Raw genomic sequence first — 22,670 nt, forward strand, 5'->3', positions numbered from 1 at the left:
GGAAATAAAGGCAGGAAACTGTGTTTCTATCAAAACACTGCACTAAGATAACCTTCAAAGCCTTTAGCTCCTTTGCTGCTAAGAATTTGGTACTTTTCTCTCAGCTGACCAGGTCACCTTTCATCAAAGCTGTGAAGATGCTGTGTCCCTCTAACACCAACTGTGTAGGTAAAACTCATTCCCTAGAACACGTGCCAGGCTTTTCTGAGAACTCTATTTTATTGACACTTGTCAAAACAAAGCAAACGTACAAGAAAGGTAATTCCACAAAAATCACATTGCTTAAGTGCCATCTTTGTATTTTAAAAAAATCTATAGAATTTCATTCATTAAAAAAATCAAAACATTTGCTTTTCACATTTATAAAAACAGTGCAGCTGGCTTGTATCATAAGGATGTGTGGGACAGCCAGGCCTACACCCAGCGCCACACCAGGAGAGGCTCCTTCGGTGGACACCTGCACACCACGGATGCTACCTGGCACCAGCTGCCCTGCGACAAGGGGCAGGCACGCTTGCTCATCTTCCTCCAGCAGCATGCGCTTCCTCAGTTACCAGCAGAATAGTTACAGCACATTCCTGGGAAAGTGGCAGCAACTGAAATCCTAAACCAGAGCGATGTCCAAATCCAGTACGAGGCTGGGCATCAGATCCACATCAAGCGTGTTCAGTCGTGACCGCTGCAGAGTCGTGATGAGAACCGCCTTCAGGGTATTGCTTTCTCTTCCTACAACTCTGTAACAAAGGAGAGGAGCAAAGTTTAGGCCCAACACTAGCAAAGAGAAAGCAACACGAAGACTAAAGGGGGAAAAAAAAGTTTGTTATGGTTTGAAATATGCAATAGCAGAAGAACAGGATAGGGGCCTGCCTCCAGCTTCTGAATCACTTCTGCTTAGGAAGAGAAAGAGACTGCAAAATAATTAAAGTCTCGCCCAATTCTCTTAAACAGAAAGTGAGCCAGGTGAGTACAGACATTAATACACAGCTTCTTTAAAAAGGCAGCTGTTCAAATAAGTTTTTACTTCAGATTATGTACAATAAGCCTATCTGTCTTCACAGATGCACACAGATGACCCCAGCAAATCAAACACCACCTGCCGAGAATAAGGGAGGTGCTGAGTACACACAGAACAGGCTTAAACTAAAAACAGGTTTTGACTGCAAAATGAGAACTAAAACCAAATGCACAGCTCTCGGGAGAATCTCCACCAAGCAGCTTCCAGCTTCTTCCTCCTCTGCCTAGGCTGTACGTACAAATACGGGACAAGTCTTCTAGATACAGAAGAATCAAGAGAAGCCCTGTACTCACCCTTCCTTTCCTTTTGTTGCACAGGAACACGATGCTATCCTGCTGCCTGCTTGGAGCCCACAGCAGGAGGGACAAGGCTATCCAGCTGCTGACGGTTCCCTGTCTGAATCAGCCATTCATAGAACTTGCTTTCCACCAGCATCTGGAACTGCTTCCTCTGATCCCTGCAACCAAAAGAAGATGATCAGCAAGGAAGCATGCAAAAGTCATACTTTTTTTGTAGTATTATTCTTCTAAACCTCACCTGCTCTACCGAAACAAGCCTCTAAATATACCAGCTAAGAGCTGGGCTTGGTTTAAGAACTGCCTGTACCATGAAGAGAAGGTTTTTACCATGTGAATGTAACTAAAGTTAACCCCAAAAGTAGAACTCAGCAGTTATACAAGCGACACAAACTTCCCACTCCTTTAGCAGCCACCCTGCTCCATAAGGCTTCCTCTGCTTTAATCTTAGAGCACAGATTAAAAACCATCTAAAAAGGTAGAAAAGGATCAGTAATGAATGTTCAAGCAATGGAAACAGAAAATTTGGTTGTGACAACATCTGGAAAAGAGAGAATGGAGATGGGGAAAAGACATACGTATAAACACCACTCCTCAAATAACTCCCTTTACTAGGAAATAACTTTTTTTTTTTTTTTTTGGCAAGACCAACAATAACAGGGTATATCACCTCTATCACTCTCTCTGGCAATGATCAAACGTCCAAGAGCAGCACAGTCTCATGGCAGTATTTCTCCAGAACTTCCCAGCCATCTGGGATCACTTCAGCTCCTGAATTTCTTATGCCAAAGGTGGCGTTAGTGTTGAATAGCTCCTGACAGACTTCTTTTTCTATGAGCTTACACAATACATTTCTGAACCAAAGTAAAACATGAACATCTTCAATATCCTTTGGAGATTTTGTGTGGTTTTGCTTTGACTCGTTCCTAATTTGTTTTGATGCTCCTATCCTGTACTGGGAAAAGCAGCAAACCACCCCTATTCATTTCTGCGCCACTCAGCTTCAGAGGGGCCCAGTTTACCCACACCCTTTTTTCAATTTAAAGGCTCTTCTTCTTTGTACTGTCACTTCCATTGGAGACATTCACTGACAAATTCCCCAGAAAGCAGGCTTCTAGGCTGGAAGCTAACCTAAATTCCTCCCCAGTGAACGTGAACACAAAGGCAGTCACTCCTCTCTTCTCTCATGGCTTTATCTTCTCCACGTGCTTATTATACACCTCGATCTGCTGCCGACCCTGAAAGACTTTGTCTGATGTGCTCAGAAAACAAGCAAGCAGGATTTTACGCTTTTGCAAGTTGTTCCTCCAGCTCTCTTACTGGTCCTGTCTTATGGGGTTTTTACCTTTAGCCTGGCAGGATTTACATTCTTTTATATTCTTTTTTTTTTTTTTTAAGCCCACTTTCCTCATTCGGACAACTTCAAGTGTTTGAAAGATGGCTTTTACTGATAACAGTTTGTTTCACCTCCCTGCTCAAGCACCAGCAGCTTTTTTCTTTCTGCACACCTGATAATCTGCTTGCTCCAAGTTGTCTGTCTAGTCCTCTCCCTGCCTGCAGGGGACAGACACACTATACACTGTCAGCTGCCCAGCTTCTTTTCAGCAACCTTCTAAACCTGGTTCCCTTTTTCCCCTTTTATGAAACAAAGCAATCCAGTACCAAGCTCCCACCTCCTGTGACTGCTATAGAGGACACTAAAACTACGCACATCATCCTCATTATCTAACATTCCTTCAGCTGTAAGATTTTGATGGGCAAAATACCTTTGTAAAACCCTGAGGGAAGAGCAACAGCACTGAGAGGGCAATGGCTGTAGAGACAAGAAGCACCTCAGATGAGGATGATAAACACAAGGATGACTCCAGCACGACAGTCAAGATTCAGATTTTCCTCTCTGCTGCTCTTCAAGATTTAAGAGCTTAGAGTTGTGAATGTTTTTATACCTTTGTCACCACTACTGGGTCACTTCTGCTCAACCATCCTCTATTTGTAGCAGAATCCCACCCAAGAATCCCTTCTCCCCCCCCCCCCCCATTGTGGAGCTCTTTCAAACTGCAGGCTCCTGAGCTCTCTGAATGCCACAAAGGGACAGGGAAAGCTGAGCGAGCTGCTCCAGAACAATGAACAAACAGACTCAAATTCCTCAGCTTGGTATGAAAGGAATTGTTGACTGACCCAACAGGTGGTTTTCATATTCCCTGTGTCCCACAGACCAAACCCCTCTGAGATCCCTGCTTCTCACCCAGCTACAAGCCCATTGCAACTCATCAGCTGAGCACAGAATAGGAAGAAAATATACACAGTGCAAGCACAGCTTAGGGATCAAAAGTTGTTTTCACCTCTTCAGGTCTTTAAAATCAACTATCTGCACTTCTATCCCCATTCTCTGTTTGTCCTGAAGCCAAATCCTTCAGGTTGCTACATCAAAATGGTTCACAGAAGATAAAAGCAGCAAAACTGAAGGTGACAGCTTTTTACACCTGCCCAATCTGGCTGGCTGCTCAAGAAAGCGTGTTAACAAAGGAAGGAAGGTGAACTCTTTCAGAACTCCCCAACAGGTGCTGAGAAAGCAAATGGACATGTATCAGTACACAAGACAGGCTAGGCTGGGACTACTTAGGACAGTAAATGCTGGGCAGAGGATTTTAAAGAGAACTTTAAAAGCTACTGTCCATGAGGTGATCTACAGTAATGGTCCACATGCATATTCTCAGCTCACCTCAACAGGTGGGACAGTAATTTAAAGCTTCGATCTCAATGTAAAGGTTGGGGCTAAGAATGATCACCCATCAGCTGCAGGCCAATAATTTGTGGAGCTGTTGTTCAGGGTGCGTGCCCAGATCTCACCCACGTCAGCATGCGGCACTGGAAGCAGAACAGAGACAGCAAGGAGACAGTACCCAGCGTGAGGTAAGCTGTAAACTCGTGCCACCAGGACAGATCCCTCGCCTCGGCCCTCAGCAGCATCTAGGCATGCTTCCCCTTCAGCTTTGCAAGCATGCAATCAGGAGAAAGCACCTCCTGCAGAGTTAACTGTAAACATTATTCCCCTTGCCACAATACTGAAGATCAGGATCTCAAGATTGCCAAGTACTCGTACTTTAGGACTGGCATGCAAGACGTAGCTCACAGAAACCGACCCATTACTAAAGCACTTTTGCAGAACCACATCAAATGACACTTGTTTGTACGACCGCGCTGAGCTTCAGCGCAGCTCACACCCGTCGGGACGCGGCACTCACTTGCTCAGGCATGCCTCCTTCACCATTTTCTGCCAGATCTGTACCTTCTGCTCCCGCTGACTCAGTGCCTTCTGATAGGCGTGGGGAAGCCCCCCCGGCGTCTCCGTGGTGTCTCCTTCCATCTCAAACGGGATGACAAAGGTGTAGAAGTCAGAGGGCGGCAGGAGGCGGAAGATGCTGGTGTCGCTGCTCTCCTTGCCCAGCAGCATGGGGCTGTCCCAGTAGTTGGGCAGGGTGGCCAGGCCCACCTGAGCCATGTGGTCTTCCAGCATGGGGTAGTGCGTGTGGAACGGGGCGAGGCTGACCGCCTGGTTACCCGCGAGGATGAGGGGCTGGGTGGGCGTCAGAACGTGGAAAGTACAGCCCGTGGTGGAAGAAAGGGACAAGCTGTAGCACACCGCGATGACCTTGACATTGTCACAGCTGTGGACGTGAACGGACACCTGCACAGGGCCGAGCACGAAAGTGCTGTTCCGGCACTTCTCAATGGTCACAGAGCTGCAAAAGAGCAACGGAACGAAGACACAGTGAGCAGGAAAGACTGCAGCCAGAACTTTCTCGCTACTCAATCCACCTACCAAGAGCTTAGCACTCGAACAAACGCTGAAAAAATATTTGGCTGGGTCTCAAGGGAACGAAAACTCACCGAAGAGGAGAGAGGAGATAAATGAAGGACTCATTGCAGCGATGAATTCTTACGTGAGCCCCCACCAAGGTGTCCGAGCTCTTGGCCAGCGTCTGTTTGTACACCTGGCTCATTATCACCATGGGGAATACCTCTGGCACCACAGGAGCATTGCAGGCAATCTTTGCTCTCCTGGTCGTTCCCTCTACTGCAAAATAAAGTTAATACATTTAAAATGAAGGAAAACAAAGAGGCTATACATGCCTCCTACAGAGACACAGACACGATGGTTCACCATCCATGTCGCCTGGCAATCCCTCCCGAAAGGAATCAGCCCAAAACCTGACAGTAGCACGGTGACACCGTGTCACCACGCAACAGTTGTACCACCCACAGGTGCCTACTGGGCAGGACACAGCAGTCAGAAGCTCCAGGGCACACTGAAAAATCAAAAAACCTTCAAAACCATTCAGGGCAGCCAAAGCTTTCTGCAAGCCAGGACATGGGCATCTCCATTTCCAGTTCCCGGCCACAAATCTGAGCTTGGCAGGAAGGTCTTTAGGGCAAGTGTTCAGCGTTGTGTTGAAAGTATGGACAGCACACTTTAAGACATGCTAAACCAGCAAAATGCTCCCCCTACAGCACAATCCTTGAGCAACCTCACTGTTCTACCTAACGCACTGCCACTCTTGCTATTGTGCGGTCAAATTAAAAAAAATAATTTTTTTTTTTCTTCTTTCTAAGGGGAAAGGTGCCTTGGCTCTCCACAGTGCCGTTGTGGGTGAAGGGCTGGGATTCAAGGCATGAAAAATCCCAGTCAGTTCTCGGCTTTGCCACAAACACATCACATTATCTATTTTCTGTGTTTGGCTGTACTTGAATAATGAAGGTTGCAATACTGACCTTCTTCAGGGGGGTCTTTGAAAACTAAGTCATTAACATTTGCTCACAAAAGTGATCTGAGGACTGGAAAAGCACACACAGGTGCCGCACTCCTGCAGACTCACCCCTAAGCTCTCACTTTCCCCATCTTCACTATCAGCTGGAGGAAAGAAAGGCAATCCCCTGCCAGATCCTTGCTAAGCAAGAAGAATCGAGGCTGGAAAGTTATTTCTAAAAGTAAAGGCAAGGCCTGCAGATACCTTGCTGTGCCCAGGCAAGCTTCTTCCCAGACCTGAGGCAGGCAGTCATTCCAAAAGGGTTTGTCGTCAGGCAGGAGCGCAGCCAGCTCTCCAGCTTGGGGAAGGAGAAGGCGTTGTTGCTCTTTGAGTAGCCGTTCTTCTCTTGACAGGGCTGCCAGAGGGCAAGCTCGTGCAGAGGATGGACGGTCCCTGAGCCCTCCACAGTCCCTTCAATGAGAAAGCTGAGGGCACAGACGGCTTCGTAAGACACCAAGCTGTTGCTGGTGGCGTGGGAGGAGGCGCTGAGCTGCTCCGGCTCCAGCAGCAGTTCCAGCATGTCCGAGAGGTGGGCGAGCAAGAAGGCAAGGTGGTCCTGGTCGTTCCAGTTCTTAGGGAGCAGAAAACCAAGAGTGAGGTGAGTTCTCAGAGAGATGACAAACTCCACCACTACTGTACAAACACCCTTGCCTAACTCGTTTTAAAGGAGGGGAAGATGGTCAGACATGGTGCCTGGTCCCACTGCTCTGCCCTTCCCAAACACAGAAAGAAAATCAGAGTCATCAGCAAGTGCCTCCAAGAAAGAAAAGCATTATTCTAACTCCAAACACCAGCTATTTCATTCTGGAAAGCAGAAACAGATTCCCCTGCAATCCCTCCCACAGAAACTCAGCCAGCTGCTGCTAGCACTGAAGGTAGGAAACAAATCAATAGCTGACAGCCAAGGTCTTACAACTGCTCTGCTGGAAAATCGCTGCATCTGCTCCAGACCTTCAGCTATGATTAAGTGCTTCTGATGAGGAGCCGCAGAAAAAAAAAAAAAAAAAAGCAGGGGGTCATTTCTTCGCAGGCAAGTGGACCAATAAAGCAACCAACCCCTGAAAAAAGCACTAGTTCAAATTCTAAAGGGCTCCATACCACAAAGAGTGAAGGATTGGAGCTGCAGCAGACGTTAATAAAGACAACCTTTGCTGGCCCGCGAGCTGCAGAATGAACACCCAGCTGCGGTTACACGTTGTCCTCACCACGTGAGGGGGCACAACATGCAGCCACAAGCATCTCCTCTGGAGAGCCCAGCGTTGTGACAGAGACCCTCTCATGCATAGAGCAGCCTCGTTCCTGTTCAGAGTTTTGTGTCAAAGTGACACCTGAGCAGCAGTCTGAAGACAACGTCAACTTTTCAATTCCACTGGGTGCTCCTGTGCCACCCGTCTCACAGCCATCTATCAGGTCCTCTCATTTCTTTCCTCGTTTGTTAGATCTCCTCGTTAGATCTACCAGGGCTACCCATTTTCAGTCACTTCAGCTTGCCCTGCCCGTGCTTGCACAGCTCAGAGCAGCCCAGCCCCAACAAACCTGCTGAGGTTTGCAGCCAGCCTTTATCCCGATGGGGTCAACCTATAACTCAGAGTTACACCCACCTGAAATCTGCTTTCAGGACACCTTACAGGAGGCGTTTGTGCTCCAGGTGGCTGCCTGACTGCATCGCAGCCTCTCTGAAGCACAACCTCAGGTCACTTTGTCAGGGAGCACCCTGGGACCCCCTGGCTCTGTAAGAGGAGGTGGGACAGCAGCTTTTGAGGAATGAAGAGCTGCCTGAAAGCAGAGGCTGCTGCTTCCTAACCAGCGAGCCGGGAGGGCTCCAAGCGAGCTCCCACAACCTGTGGGAGCACTGGTGCAGACCCCACACCCCCCTCGCATCATTTAATATTTAACCAAGCTCCCCCAGCCCAGAACCCCCACCACACGCAGCACCTCACTCCCCCAGCCCCAAAACAGCCGTTTTTCCCCATAAAACCCCCCTGGAGGGGCGTTCACCTTGCTCTGCCCGGCTCCTTTCCCCGCCGGGCCGGGGGCTGCGGCCGCGGGGCTGGGCCACTGCTCGCCGCGGAGCGCCGTGCGCAGGGACAGGCGGCTGAGCTGCTGCAGGTAGAGGAAGAGCAGGAACTGCAGCGTGTCCACCGAGAGCTGCGGGGGGGAGAGACAACGACACAGGGACACACCGCGGCGTCAGGACGGGCACAGGCGGACCCCGACCCCCAGCCCCAGCCCCAACCAGCCCCAGCCCGGCCGTGCCTTGCTCCGCTCCCTCTCCAGCTCCTCGGCGCTGCCGCACGCCGCCTCCGCCTCCGCTCTCCGCAGGCTGCGGGGCGGCGGGGCCGGGAGGAGGCGGAGGAAGCGCTGGAAGTAGAGCCAGGCCAGGCCGCGGCTCAGCCGCAGCTTGCCGCAGGCGATGTGCCGCCAGCGCGCCCAGCGCAGCCGGGGGAAGCAGCCCTCGGCCGCCCGCCGCCGCGCGTACGCCGCCATCTTGCGCAGGTAGGGGCGGCCCAGCCGGCCGGGCGGCGGCAGCGGCAGCGCGCCCAGCAGCGGCGGCTCCGTACGGACCCAGAGCGCCACGGCGGCCGCCATGACGGCCCCTTTGCCGTACGGCGACCGCCCCCCACCCCGCCTCTAAGCGCGCTTCCCATTGGCCGCCGCCGAGGCGCCGGTGAAGTGTGCGCCGCGGATTGGTGGAGCGGAGCGGGCGGGGCGCGCTCCCATTGGCTGCAGGCGTGAGGCGGGCGGGCGGGGTGGTGGCGGTGCCTCCTCCTCGTCGCCCCGCTGCCGGCCCGCCGCCGCCATGGCCCCCGGGCGGCTCGGCCGCCTCAGCCTCCTGCTGCCGCTGCTGCTCTGCCTCTGCGGGGAGGCCGCCGCCGGGTGAGTGCCCTCAGCCCCCCCCCAGGCTCCCCTCAGCCCCTCTCAGCCCTCCCCAGGCCTCCTCAGGCTTCCCTCGGCCGCCCCCCTCAGCTCCCCCTCAGCCCGCCTCAGGCTCCCCTCAGGCGCTGACGGGGCCCCGCCGCCCCCCCCGTGTCTCCCCGCTGCAGGAGGGATTTCTACAAGATCCTGGGGGTGTCCCGCAGCGCCTCGGTGAAGGACATCAAGAAGGCGTACCGCAAGCTGGCGCTGCAGCTGCACCCCGACAGGAACCCCGACGACCCCCGGGCGCAGGAGAAGTTCCAGGACCTGGGAGCCGCCTACGAGGTGAGGGCCGGCGCCGGGAGGCTTCGGGCTGGGGTAGAAATCAGCCCCACGCCCCCAGCAGGGCTTCTGGGAGACATAAACCCCCCCTCTGTGAGGCTCTGGGGAGACCCGGCCTCCCCTGGTCCTGTGCTGGACCTCAGGTGCTGTGCCTAATGGGAACAGGTGGGCAGAGAGGCTGCCGGGCTGACCAAAAAAAGTCGTTTTATAATTGTTAGTCCCATAAACGTAAGGAGTTCTGTTGCACGACAATGGAGCAGCATGTGAATAATAACCGATAGCATAACATACCACGTAAATTGTGTGTGAACTGCTAGCCAGGTGTTTTAAGTCAAAACCTGCTTTCTCCTCTGCCACGTGCATGGTCATGGACACAACTCACCGGGCAGCTGCTGCTGTTTCTTTCCTTTTGCTTCCTCTGCTGCTGCTGGTCTCCTGCTGCTCCTGCCACCCCCTGGAGCAGAGGGCTCCTGAGGAAGACGAGCACTGACTAACAGGGAGCCAGGTGGGGGCTTGGTGTTAACCCAGAGGAGTCGGGCTGTAGGATGAGCTGGAACCAAGAGCTGTGGTCAGAAGGAAAGGGGCTGTCCCCCCTGTACAGCCTGGTGGTGCAGCTAAACCTCTGGGTGCTGCAGGGCTCCAGCTGCCGCCCCGATACTGCTCTGTTCTTCTGACATGCAAATACAAAATGAACGAGGAAGTGAGGTGAGAAATAGCACATCAGAGTCCAAGCTGTTCGGCATAAAATTGGGAGTTGTGGTGCCAGCACAGGCAAAACAAACACAGCATGCTCTCACCTAAACCAGGGTGGTTTTTACCACCCATAAAACATCAGCCTCTCCAGTGCTGCTCAAGGTTTGTCTTGCTGAGTATCTAGAGCAAAGTCTTTAGGAAAGAAATGTGGGGGAAGTAGGTTAATTAAACAGCTCAGTGTCCTTCCTTCAAACAGCCTGAGTGATTTTTAACACACCAGCTGAGTGGCACAGACACAGATGCTTCAATTAAAGGAGACTCCTACATGTAACAGCAGCTGTTAGTCTCAGGATGGTTTGGGGATGAAGTTTTTGCTGTCTTTTATTTTTCTGAGCTTACCCACTGTAGCTGCTTTGCTTTTGAGGCAACTTAGCATAACAAACAAGAGCTTTCCTTGTGATGTTTGGAGTGGTGTGTTCCACTGAAGCCTGCAGAAAGAAGCAAAATGAATGGAAAGGCAAATGTTTTGTTCTTTAATTCTTTGTTACTGCTTGTGATACTGTCAGTCGTCCACCAGGAGAATTCTGTTCCTTCACCAACAGATCACAGAAGGGAAAACTTATCCCGCTTCTATGAAACAGGTGCTTTAATGCAAATCTTAGGTGGCAGAGGGAGAACTGAGTTCTTATCTCTAGTCCTGGAAAGGTGAAGTTGATAGTTAAAGTCACTGTTTTGTGGGTTTTTCTTTTTCCTCTCCTTCTCCTTTGTTGCTGATGTTTATCGCTGGCTACTATTTCAGGCTGTTGATCATCATTAAGCCAGTTTCTCCACCTGTTCCCACTCCTTTCTAACCTTCTGAAAGCTAACCTGGCAACCGTGACCTTCCAAAACATCATCAACTGGTCAGGAAAGGGAAGGGAGGCTACGTGTGACTAGAAATTTGCAGATCTGTGCCTGAGGAGCAAGAGCAAAGATCAACACCTAGGAATTAAAACTTTAAAGCTTTACAGCCTTGAGTGCTGTGTGTTGGGATGCGTTATTGTACCTTAGTACTGAGGCTGCTCCTTTTGAATTTGGCTGCTTTTAGAAGTGAGGGTCAGCGTTCGAGCTGGTGCAGAGTTAGGATACCTGGCAGATTCAACTGGGTAGGTAAACGTGCATTCATTGCTAAGTGTTAGGAAACACTTGCTAGAGGAATACGTGGTCCAAGGGTTAAAGCAGAGGGTAACAAGCAGAGAAATGGGGGGGACATTGAGCATTGTTTTCTTTTTCACTGAGAAGCAGTTCCTGCTTTGTAAGAGCTGGTTTTAAATTATTATTCCCTTCTGAGTCTTTCTCAACTCATTAAGATAAACTCAGTATTGTTCATATTTTCTGCATTGCTTCTGCTGTTTTAATAAACTAATTTTAACTTAAGGGCTTAACCAACAAACATTTAACTTCACAGCGCAGCGAACAAGTTGTAGCCAATGCTTCTGTACCCTGAAGCATTGCTGCTTGACCCCTGGTAAGAGCCTGGCACGGCTCTTCTCTGCCCCTCGTTTAAATAGCCCTGTTCAGCTGTGGGCAAAAGCCTTGTCCCTCTGTGTCCTACTGCCAGGTGCTGTCGGATGAGGAGAAGAGGAAGCAGTACGACGCCTATGGTGAGGAGGGGTTGAAGGACGGGCACCAGAGTTCCCATGGAGACATCTTCTCGCAGTAAGACTTTGCCACTTCAGGTTACTCTGTAGTCAGCACTGTAATTCTGTGATGCTCATGCATACATTTGACAAATTAAGTGTTAAGGGCTTTTACTGGCTCAGGGGCACTGATCTGAGGTGACAGCTGAAGGTTTGAAGAAACACGTTTGCAGTGGATATCCCACATGCCGTTACATTTGTCTGTCTCGTGGTGGCCCTTTCTCCAAGAGCAGTGAGTGGGAAGCAGTGTTGTCTGTCCACACGGACGGCTGTCACTCACGTGGGTGACGTGAGGTGCTGCAGCTGCATTAAACACACAGCATCCCCCCTGCATTTTCTGCTACGTGGTCATTTAACATTTTATCACAGACTGTGTGTGCATGTGGGCATTCTTTTCTTCCTTTTGCAAGGTAATGCTGGAGTGAATTCCAGAGAGCAACTGTAAAGTTTTGATCAATAAAATTGGAAGGCATTCACTTGTTGCTCAGGCAGAACCTGATCTCGTAGTTGTTTCAAGGCCCTTCTGTTTCTGCTAGGAACTAATTTGCTAAAATAATTCCTTAAGTCGCTCCTCTCATGTAGTCCTGGGTGAGAACTTCCACCGTCTGCTGGTCCATTTGGGAAAGAACACCCAGACTTGTCAGGGTTTTTTTTTCCTCATAGTGCTTGTCCTTAAACTTGTGAAAACCAACCTGCTAGCGCTGACTTGAAGAGCTCAGAGCTTGTGCCTCAGGGTGAGGGTAGCTGAGCAACAGAGCCATGCGGAGAGGCCTCCCGTTAGGCAGCTATCAGGTTCTGAGGCATTGCTGCTGCCTTGGGTGGCTCTCTTCAGCAAAGCCACCTTTGATCAGAATTCCTTCCTGAACTGACCGATGTCCTTTGCTCTAGCTTTTTTGGGGACTTCGGGTTCATGTTCGGAGGTAACCCTCGCCAACAGGACAGGAACATCCCGCGGGGCAGCGACATCATCGTGGACCTGGAGGTTACGCTGGAGGAGGTGTATTCAGGGAACTTCGTAGAGGTAAGTCTGCAGGCCTGTTGGGCTCTCCAGCATGTTCTCAGCTCTCAGATGGCTGGCCGGGCCACTCTCTCTTCTCCAGAAGAAGAGAACTAAAACAGATGCTTGTTTTCTCGGTGTCTGTCAGTGGATGATGTTATGATGCTGTTTGGTAGCAGATAAAGGAATACATTGTTCCGTCAGTTATCTTTGCCATCTGGCAACTTGCCTGTATGATGCTCTTGTGACAGTAACTTACTGCCTGTCAGGGCCTAGCTGTGGCCAGTCTGCAGTAGCACGGCTGGAAAATGTGTTAGCGGTTTCTCTCCAGAATTTATTGTTGTTTGAGGCTAAAACACTTAATTTAGTTCTCTGGTTTTCAGCAATCCTTAGAAAACCATGCTGTGGATTTTTTGTCACTTTTTTTTTTATGTGGCCAAGCACATCATTATGAATCTCTGGATTGCACACTTAACAAACATATAGTGGCATTTTAATTATTATTTTTTAAGCAAGCTGTATTTCTGGTGCTCACAATCTCTGCTGCGCTGTTAGAGTTCGAAATGCTCAAATTTATGTTGTGAGTGGGTAAATGAGAAACTCAAAATAATTTTGCCCAGCGTGTGGAACGAGGAAGCTATCACAACCAAAGGCGTTCAGGTTTCAGCTGAGGTTTCAGCCTAGTGTTACCTTTCCTAGTTAGGAAGGTGGCAATAGGACCTCAGAGATGGTTTTCTGGTACTTGGGAATTTAGTGTGCGATCAGCGGGAGGCATAAGGTGAAAACCGCTTAGAGAAATTAAGGAGAAAATCACTTAGAGTTTTGCCAAGATCGCATGTGGCTACCATGGAGGCAGCAGAGTGTAAAAAAACAAGTTATGTTCAGGCTGTTTGGGGAATCAAGGCCCAGGGGTGCTGGTTTGTCTGCTTACGTCAGCCTCTTTCGTGCAGGTGGTTAGGAACAAGCCAGTGGCAAGGCAGGCACCTGGCAAACGGAAATGCAACTGCCGGCAGGAGATGAGGACCACGCAGTTGGGCCCTGGACGTTTCCAGATGACTCAAGAAGTTGTTTGCGATGAATGTCCCAATGTCAAGTGAGTTTTGTGCTCTTCAGTGCTATGTGCGTGTTTGTTCAAAACCTGCCACTAGATGGAGAAAAGCGCCTGTACAACCAGGAAGACCTGGGCAATCTGGGAGCATTTAACCCAGGTTTCTCATGGCTAAGGAGAGAGAGTCTTTATTTTTAGAGTAGTAAGGGCCAGCTCTGTTAGACAAAGAGCTTACCAATTTATTCTTTCAGTTCTTTACTCCTTGAACAATCAGTTGTTGCAGTAGAAATTCCATATTGATATCTGAAACCTACAGAAGCAAAGTTGGAGAAGCCCACAGTTTCCAGCTGGGGACAGCTGGATGAGGAATGCCGTGTTGTAGTGGTGTATCCAGATGCTGGCTGTGCATTTAGGAGCCTAACTTTGCCCTCTCTCCTAGATGAGTATTAGTGTGGGAGAAAGGCCTCCAGTTTTAGATGTGAGCAAGGAACGTGTTAACGTGTGGGGGTGTTACCATGCTCCCAGGAACATAAGGAGCTGCTACCACCTGATGCTGGAAACTCAGCACTTGCTTGTTCTTCCCCTTTGCAGGCTTGTGAATGAAGAGCGAACGCTAGAAGTGGAGATAGAGCCGGGTGTGAGGGATGGCATGGAGTATCCCTTCATCGGGGAAGGTCTGTATCTGGGCGCTGCCCAGCTGTAACTTGCTCCTTTTCCTTGCTGCAAGGGTGGTCATCATGACAGTGAAAGGGTCCGAGCCCTGCTTTGGGGATCTAATCAGCACGTGCTATTGGAAGTGCTGTGTCCAGTGTGTGCTGCTGAAATCCAGGAGCATGTAGAGTGTTATCCACGCTTAGCAAAGACTGTGATACGCTCCCTCTGCTGGTATTGGACAGACACACAAGAAAGCCCTAAATCAGATGTTGCAGATGGTAACTTGAACAGAAACATCTGCTTCTGACTTGAGTTTGTGTGGGAATCCCCTTAGTCCAAGGAATTCAAGTCCTTTAACAGGAAAAGGACGGATATTGTTAGTGTGTGGGCAAGTCGTTACAACAGCAAACCGAATTCATCACAGAATCACAGAATTTCTAGGTAGGAAGAGACCTCAAGATCATCGAGTCCAACCTCTGACCTAGCGCTAACAGTCCCCACTAAACCATATCCCTAAGCTCTACATCTAAACGTCTTTTAAAGACTTCCAGGGATGGTGACTTCACCACTTCCCTGGGCAGCCTGTTCCAATGCCTCACAACCCTTTCAGTAAAGAAGTTCTTCCTAACATCCAACCTAAAACTCCCCTGGCTCAACTTAAGCCCATTCCCCCTCGTCCTGTCACCAGGCACGTGGGAGAACAGGCCAACCCCTACCTCGCTACAGCCTCCTTTAAGGTACCTATAGAGAGCGATAAGGTCGCCCCTGAGCCTCCTCTTCTCCAGGTTAAATAAGCCCAGCTCCCTCAGCCGCTCCTCGTAGGGCTTGTTCTCCAGGCCCCTCACCAGCTTCGTCGCCCTTCTCTGCACCCGCTCAAGCACCTCCATGTCCTTCTTGTAGCGAGGGGCCCAAAACTGAACACAGTACTCGAGGCGCGGCCTCACCAGAGCTGAGTACAGGGGGACGATCACCTCCCTCGCCCTGCTGGTCACACTGTTCCTGATACAAGCCAGGATTCTGTTGGCCTTCTTGGCCACCTGAGCACACTGCTGGCTCATATTCAGCCAACTATCCACCATCACTCCCAGGTCCTTCTCTGCCTGGCAGCTCTCCAACCATTCCTCTCGCAGCCTGTAGCTCTGCTTGGGGTTATTGCGCCCCAGGTGCAGGACCCGGCACTTGGCCTTGTTGAACTTCATGCAGTTGACCTCAGCCCATCGGTGCAGCCTATCCAGATCCTCCTGCAGAGCTTTCCTACCCTCAAGCAGATCGACACACGCACCTAACTTGGTGTCATCTGCGAACTTACTGAGGGTGCACTCAATCCCCTCATCCAGATCATCGATGAAGATATTAAAGAGGACCGGCCCCAGCACCGAGCCCTGGGGAACGCCACTAGTGACTGGCCTCCAACTGGACTTGACTCCATTCACCACGACTCTTTGGGCCCGGCTATCCAGCCAGTTTCTAACCCAACGAAGCGTGCGCCAGTCCAAGCCAATGAATTCATTGAGGGAACGCTCTGAAAATCCTGGGTTGTTTAGCAAAAAATACTTGTTATCAGGGTTGTAGTCATAAGAATCAACTAGTTGCATTTTTCCCTCAAACACATGAGCTGCAAATCTCTGTCATGTATACGTATAGGTATTTGCTGTTTGTTGTAAAGAAACAATGCACTGTTTGTTTCTGCAGTTGCACAAACTGGCTCCTTTAAACAGAGCTCTTCTTTCTTTCACAGGTGAACCCCATGTGGATGGGGAGCCAGGAGATCTGCGTTTCCGAATAAAAGTTCTTAAGTAAGTGGCTGGCCCTGTTGGACCACTCTTTCTGGTTACTGTAGAGGAAGTTTGCGAGCAGTTTTCTGGCCGGTGTTGCCTGCTTGGCTAGCGTGTAGCTTACCCTTCAGCAGGGCTGGTACAGCCAGGGGCCCGGTAGTCAGGGCTGTGCAGGATGTTCAGCCCCAAGGATGCTGGAGGGTTCACCACTGCTGAGATGCTGCCGTAGTATTCTGCTTTTGTTGTGTTTGGCCTGAGTTCTGGCATGAGTTAGCTCCTGCCTGAATCACATGAAGTATCTCCTTTTTCCATAAACATGCGATCTCCCTATTGTAAGAGAATGTAAGGAAGATTGCTGGGTGAGTCATCGCTTCTTGACACACCTTGCCACTCATTGCCCTAGAAATAGAAAGGTTATTAGTAGTACGCATCTCACACAGGAAAATGAAGCTAAATTTCATTCATTCTTCACTTCCTCTCTGACTTCTGTGAAATCTCTACACCCTTTCACAAAGAGAGGGGAGGAAGCTAGAGGACCCGCTTTTCCTGTAGGAAAGAAGGGATGTTCCAGTCTCTTTATTTCCACAGGCACCCAGTCTTTGAAAGAAGAGGAGATGACTTGTATACAAACGTGACAATCTCGCTGGTCGAGGCACTTACAGGTTTTGAAATGGATATCACCCACTTGGATGGGCACAAGGTGAGGAAACAGTTTGCTTTCCTGCTCTGTGTAACTAAAATTTAGCTGCCAGGCCTCTTGTGCTGAGGGCTGGTTTGCATGGGGGCTGTGCAGCTGCTGGCTGTGCCCAGCGTCCCCTCAGCTAGAGACTTCCACACCAATTCCTTCAGAGCCAAAGTGCCTTGTGCAAGGTGTGTGGTGAGAACCTGGGTTCCCGGCTGCCAGAGCAGTATTGCGTGGGCTGTCTTTGGTGTTAGCACTGCCACGTGTCCTGGCAGCAATGCTCCCTGGTCCTCTAGCATGTTGCTATCTCTGGCAAGCAATCAATAGCAGTTGAAGTTGTTCAGTGGGCTGCAAAGGGCGTTTGGGGGGTTGGGGTACGTACCCAGAACAGTAGCTATGAACCAAAACTTCTTTTGTCTCTAGGTCCATGTTGCTCGGGATAAAATTACAAAACCTGGGGCCAAACTGTGGAAGAAAGGAGAAGGTCTTCCCAATTTTGATAACAATAACATCAAAGGCTCGCTAATAATCACATTTGATGTGGAATTCCCCAAAGAGCAGCTGACAAATGAACAGCGGGAAGGTGGGTTTCTGACGGCTGGCGTGGCTTCGGGCTGTGCGGTTCTCTTAGGAAAGCTGATGAGAAGTCAGCATAACCGAACCAGGGGTCTGTAGTGGTCAGGAGGGGATTTCTTTTCCATGGGACTCTTGTACAACACAACATGCTTGGCCCAGTGCCCTCTGAATAGCTTTCAGTTTCTTCTGAAGCCTGTGAGCTTGGCTGCTGCAGTCGTAGGGAACAGGATTGGGTTGGGATGTGCCACTACTGGAATGTTGCACTTGGCAGACCTGGCGGCGCTTTGTTTTGTAGCTGGCCATCTGTCTGAAGCAAGGGACTTACTGGGCTTAGCCCGTCTGCTTTGCCTTTCCTGGAGCAGGATCACAAGCTGCTTTCCAGCCACTGCTTCTACCTGGGGGCAGTGCTTGTGAAAATCCCTTTGCAGTCAGGGGTAAACAGTGCCGTGCAGCATCCGGGGGGGTTTGTGCCTCCGTACATCTCCCTGTAACCCTCAGTGCCTCGGGCGTGCTCGGGGAAGATGTGTGCGGTGCAGACCTGTGGTTGGAGGGATCAGCTACTCAGCTCTCAGGGCTGGAACGGAAGCTCGTGGGTGAGGTGTATGGGAATCCTAAACTGATGGGAGGGAGGGCAGATGCTGTAATCCTAGCTGGAAATTCAGCTCTGCTTCAATGGCTTCTGCAGTAGGATCTGCTGCTCTGCTCGAGGCATCACAGTAGACATCAAGGCAAGACATCTTTGCCCCATCCTCTGCTGGGGGGCAAAGTTGTTCCTGGCCCACAGCAGTGCAGCTCTCCTGCAGAAAACCCTGCTCCCCAGCACTTCTTCCTGCTGGACAAGGCTATCGTACCTCCTGAATGTGCCTTTTTACTGGACTCTGGCAGCTGTCCTAGTGGAGAGAAGCAAATGTGCAGCTTTCCTGGACTCCTAGAGTTTGTAGAGGGCGGACAAGCCCCGTGAGGTCTCTTCTCAGCCCTTCCTGCTGCGTCAACACCGTTGTGTGAGCTACCAGAGGGAGTCCAGCTGGTGGCTGCAGCTCCAGGGCTGGCCCATCTTCTGCGGCTCCTCCTGCTGCAGTCAGGGCTGCAGCTGCTCAGGCCGTGAGGTCTGTGTCCGCAGCAGTGCGAGGTGTCCTCCTTCCAGGCTCTGCTGTCCTTCTCAAGCCTGTACAAGGCAGCAGCGCCTCTTGCATGGACGTGAGGTTCTTCTGGCTGCTGCTGGTGGCAGCTTGAGGAAAGGCTGAGGGCAAGAAGCAGTGACCAAGCCCTGGGTGTTGGTCAGAACCACGAGATAGCGTGCCCAGGAGCTGGGAGGTGATGGTGCTGGCACGGGTGTGTTCAGGCGCAGGGTCTTTGGGTGTCTCATACCCTCCTAAAGCAATTCCACCCTTCCGAGGGGAAGGTGACTGGGTAAGCAGCCAGATGCATTCCTGTGCGCTAGAGTATCTCCAAACATCCAGAGATTTCAGGGGTTTTATGAGGGAATAGGTCTGCTCGTGTAGTGTGGCAGCAGCTCAGCGTACACACTCAAAGGAAGACTGAAGGCCTCAAAATTCAAAACATCCCTTTCCTTGTTGTTGGCGCTGTTCCTAATTTCTTATCTCCTCACCATATGGATGGCTCCTGGGGCAGTCAGAAGACACTGAGACTGGGAGCACTGCTTCTAAGCTCTTGGGTCAGAAACAATCTGCTCCCCTTCCTGTCTGCGTAGGGTCAGGGAACTTACTGCCTGCTGATCCGAAGTGACTTTCTCTCTTGTTTCTTACACATCTCTACCAACACTCATTTGCTGTCTTTAGGGACCCTTAAACCTCCCTCCAGAGTGCTCAGAGAGCACCAGCAGGCAGCACAGTGACTGTGTTGTGTTGTAACCTGTCACCTGCCAGTGGTGTCAGGAAAACTTGAAGCTGGCTCTAGTGAACGACTGAGGGTGCAGTGGCACCAAACGTCAGGCTTGCTGGCTGCCAGGACCAGGTCCCCAACACTGGGGTTGGGGCATCAGATAAGCGTTTTAAAACTTCCTGCGCTCTAACGAGGCTATCTTTGGGGCCAGCGTGCATCTGCCTAGGAGCTAGTCAGCAGGAAACGAGGTACGAGAGTGGTGCAAATCCCACTTTTTCTCAGGATTGCTGGAGCTCACCTTTCTTCAGCTACGTCCTTCCTTTTGAAAGGCTGCACGGCCAGAAGGTACATCCGCTTACACATGGGCCAGGAAGTAGCTCCGAGCCTCCTATTTCCAGTTCTTTCCAGGACGGTTTTTCAGTATTTTAATGGAACTTCTGTGACCTTGTGTGCATCGAATAACCAGTCCTGAAGGACAGTAGTGTCTCTAGCCAGAATGGGTTAAAGTTTGCAGGGAGATTTGTTGCCTTTTAGATGGTCCTCCTAACAAAGGACTTGCATGCCTGGAAGCTTGTTTGTTTATTTTGTTTTGTTTTGTTTTTATGAGTGAGTTGGTTGATCCTTAATAACTGGTCTGCCTCTCCCTGCATGTGTACCCTGCCTGAAGGTGGCAACCACTGCAGAATTTTCCAGGCAGCCGAATGTGCTCTGCTGTGCAGACAGGCCCAGCACCTGGCCCCCTCCACCAGGACTCTGGCTGCAGCTCAGCAGGCTGGTCTGAGGCAGGACAGCAGTCCTCTCCTCTGTTGCATCGTGGTGCAAGCCAGTGTGCTTGTTTTGAGGCTGATGCTGTTTTGGGGCTATCCAACATCAGAATTAAAGCAATTCAGCTTTTTTTTTTTTTTTTTTTTGAATTTATTTGAAAGTTTGCTTGCACAATCCTTTCTGGTGCTGGTCAGAGCAGAGGTGTGCCCCGAGGGGCCCCACAGCCAGGGCTGGGAGTGCTGGCACTGTGGGTGACCAGGCTGACTCTGAACAGAGAGTCCCCTCTGATTTATCCCTGGAAAAAGTGTGACATGTAATGTTCTTGCCAGTCTGCTTTCTCTGGTCAGTGCAAATATGACCCTTAAGTAGCAGTAAAGCCCTGCCAGTCTTTTCCTGAACGTTCTGACCCCAGTAGATTAGCTGCTGTGGTTTCAGTGCTGACTCACCCTCCCGTTCTCTAATCTTGCTCTGGATGCTGATAGGACATGAGGGCATGAATTCTTTAGGGTGTTTTATTAATGGGTTTTCAAGGGTGGGGAGGATGGTGTTTGTAAAGGCTGAATCCAGCCTAGCGATGCTCATCTAGTTACAAACACTGGCTTTCCAAACAGAAATGCGAGCTGTCTGTAGAGCATTCGACTCCACAGATGCGAGCAAGAGAACAAACTTGCTCTCCAGGGACTATTTTCAGTGAACAGTACTGTCCCCAGGCACCACACGCTGGTGTGAAAACCCCTGCTCTGTAATTATTCACCTGGCTTTCTGTAGCTGGCAATTCCAGAAGGAGCCAGATGTAGCTGTCCCAAACGTGCTGCCGGAGGGTTTCTGTTGGGCTGTAGAGGGAGCCTGGGGAGACGAGCTAGACGGGAATTAAACTCTGGAAATGCTCTCAAAGCCGTTTCTTGGTGTAGTTATACTTAAGATGGCAAACTTGTTCTCGACTTCAATAGCAAAATGGCTCTGGGAGTCGGAGCTTTATCTCTAGCTTTATCCCTCACAGAGCTGTGAGGATCCCAAGGTGGTGCTCTCGCCTTTGAAGTGATAGCAGAGGGGATTTTCTCCTTGGAATCACTGCCTTTTTGTGGTTCAGAGAGCGTGTGAAAGCGTTGTGCTGGCACTACTGACTTCAGTCCTATTTCTCCTTATAGAAATGCTGAAGGAGCACGTGTAAAGCTGTTTCACCTCTGGGTTTGGGGGGATTTTGGTGTTGTTTTTTTTTTTGTTGTTGTTGTTTAAATCATGCTCAGGTTGTCAGTGTTTGACAGCGTTACTCAGATACGTGGGCTCAGCCTCGAGAGGCTCGTGCCAGGGGCCTACAAGTCGATGTGTAAATGTAGCAGGAGCTGCTAAATGCAGCAGCTGCAGCGTCCTCCTGCCTGTGCTGTGCAGTAACGCCTCCGTTTCTTTTGCAGGTCTCAAACAGCTGTTGAAACAAGGATCTGTGCAGAAGGTGTACAACGGATTGCAGGGATATTGATGTGGGGGGAAAAAAAGGACTTAAATCAAAAGTCAGATTTGTTTGCAGTTTTTTCTCCTGCCCATTGTAGAATGGGAAAGAGGGAGGGTGGGGTGATTGTTGAGGTATATATGTCTTTTTTTTTTTTTTTTTTTTTTTTTAAACGGTGGAAGCACTCAGATGAGCTGGGGGGCATACTAGCCTGTTCAGGACACAATTGGTGCTGCCTATCCTGTTCCATGTCCTGGAACAACAAAGACTCCTTGAGCAGGAAAAAAAAAGCGGGGGGGGGTGGGTAAAGGAGTTTTAAATTCCACACAGATTGGAATTTCTGTTTTTTAAATATATTTTGATGTGACTTTTCTGCACCATCTCAGCATATTTCCATAGCTTCTCCTATTTTTGATGTCCTTTGTGTCAGTCTCTTCTGAGTTTTTGTATTTTTTTTAATCCTAGTCCTTCCCCTCTGAGTCCAGAGTGTGGTATTGCTTCAGAGTGTGTGTTTCTGGGGCAGGAGTACAGCTGCTGTTGGGAGTGGACTGGCAGGAGGGCCTTTACAGAATGTGTTAGACCCACACTCAGCTGGGGAAAAAACTTTCTGAAAGATCCTGTGGGCTCTCATCACTACCAAGTACTCCTCTTGGCCCAAAAGTTAATGTTCACTTTTAGATTCAAAGTCACAACGGTTTAGCAAAGATTCCTCGGACCTTCGGCATGAAATTTCGGGGAAAATAACGGGAACGGCTCCTCGTGGTTCCTCCCTGCCCCCAAACGTAACCAGGGGCTTGTCTGGAAAAGCTCACTCACCTCCTGCACTCTGTCCTCCGTGAGGACAGGGAAGCTAACGGCGCAGAAATAAAGATATTTGAGTTGGAATGCAAAAACTACCTGCTTCTGTGTCTCAGCAGCCCTTGCCCTGGGACAGCTGCAAGTCGTTGGACTAACGAGGTAGGGCAGCTTCACCCTCGAGTCCCTGCTCCTTTAAGCATCCTGTCAGAAACGCGCATCCCTGCGTGTTATTTGTAAGTAATTTTGGGAGTGGTAACGGAGAAAGTTCCCAGAGGTGCCTGCGTCAGTCAGCCTCGTGCTGCTGCGCTGTGACGGGGAGGTAGGAGCGGGGTGAGTCAGCTGCTGCAGGACGGAGCTCTGCTCCCTTAGCCCGTGCTCCTGCCGCATCCCCTGAGCT

At 50.3% G+C, this 22,670-nt stretch overlaps 2 protein-coding genes across 2 annotated transcripts; one reads left to right on the forward strand and one right to left on the reverse strand.

Annotated features, from left to right (window-relative positions):
• Window positions 1-337: 337 nt before the first annotated feature.
• Window positions 338-8,708, reverse strand: TBCCD1 (TBCC domain containing 1). Its single transcript, XM_032192839.1, has 7 exons — window positions 8,376-8,708; window positions 8,118-8,267; window positions 6,324-6,690; window positions 5,203-5,389; window positions 4,557-5,054; window positions 1,309-1,472; window positions 338-734 (listed from the first exon to the last, which is right to left on the reverse strand). The coding sequence occupies exons 1-6, from the start codon at window positions 8,706-8,708 to the stop codon at window positions 1,343-1,345; spliced, it is 1,665 nt and encodes a 554-aa protein (XP_032048730.1). The 3' UTR covers window positions 338-734; window positions 1,309-1,342.
• Window positions 8,709-8,908: 200 nt separating this feature from the next.
• DNAJB11 (DnaJ heat shock protein family (Hsp40) member B11) lies at window positions 8,909-21,605 on the forward strand. Its single transcript, XM_032193122.1, has 10 exons — window positions 8,909-8,996; window positions 9,164-9,320; window positions 11,611-11,708; window positions 12,578-12,710; window positions 13,637-13,779; window positions 14,326-14,408; window positions 16,127-16,184; window positions 16,752-16,863; window positions 17,269-17,428; window positions 21,441-21,605. The coding sequence occupies exons 1-10, from the start codon at window positions 8,920-8,922 to the stop codon at window positions 21,503-21,505; spliced, it is 1,086 nt and encodes a 361-aa protein (XP_032049013.1). The 5' UTR covers window positions 8,909-8,919; the 3' UTR covers window positions 21,506-21,605.
• Window positions 21,606-22,670: the final 1,065 nt, after the last annotated feature.

This window comes from Aythya fuligula, chromosome 9 (genome assembly GCF_009819795.1).
Source record: "Aythya fuligula isolate bAytFul2 chromosome 9, bAytFul2.pri, whole genome shotgun sequence".
NCBI classification, from domain to species: domain Eukaryota; kingdom Metazoa; phylum Chordata; class Aves; order Anseriformes; family Anatidae; genus Aythya; species Aythya fuligula.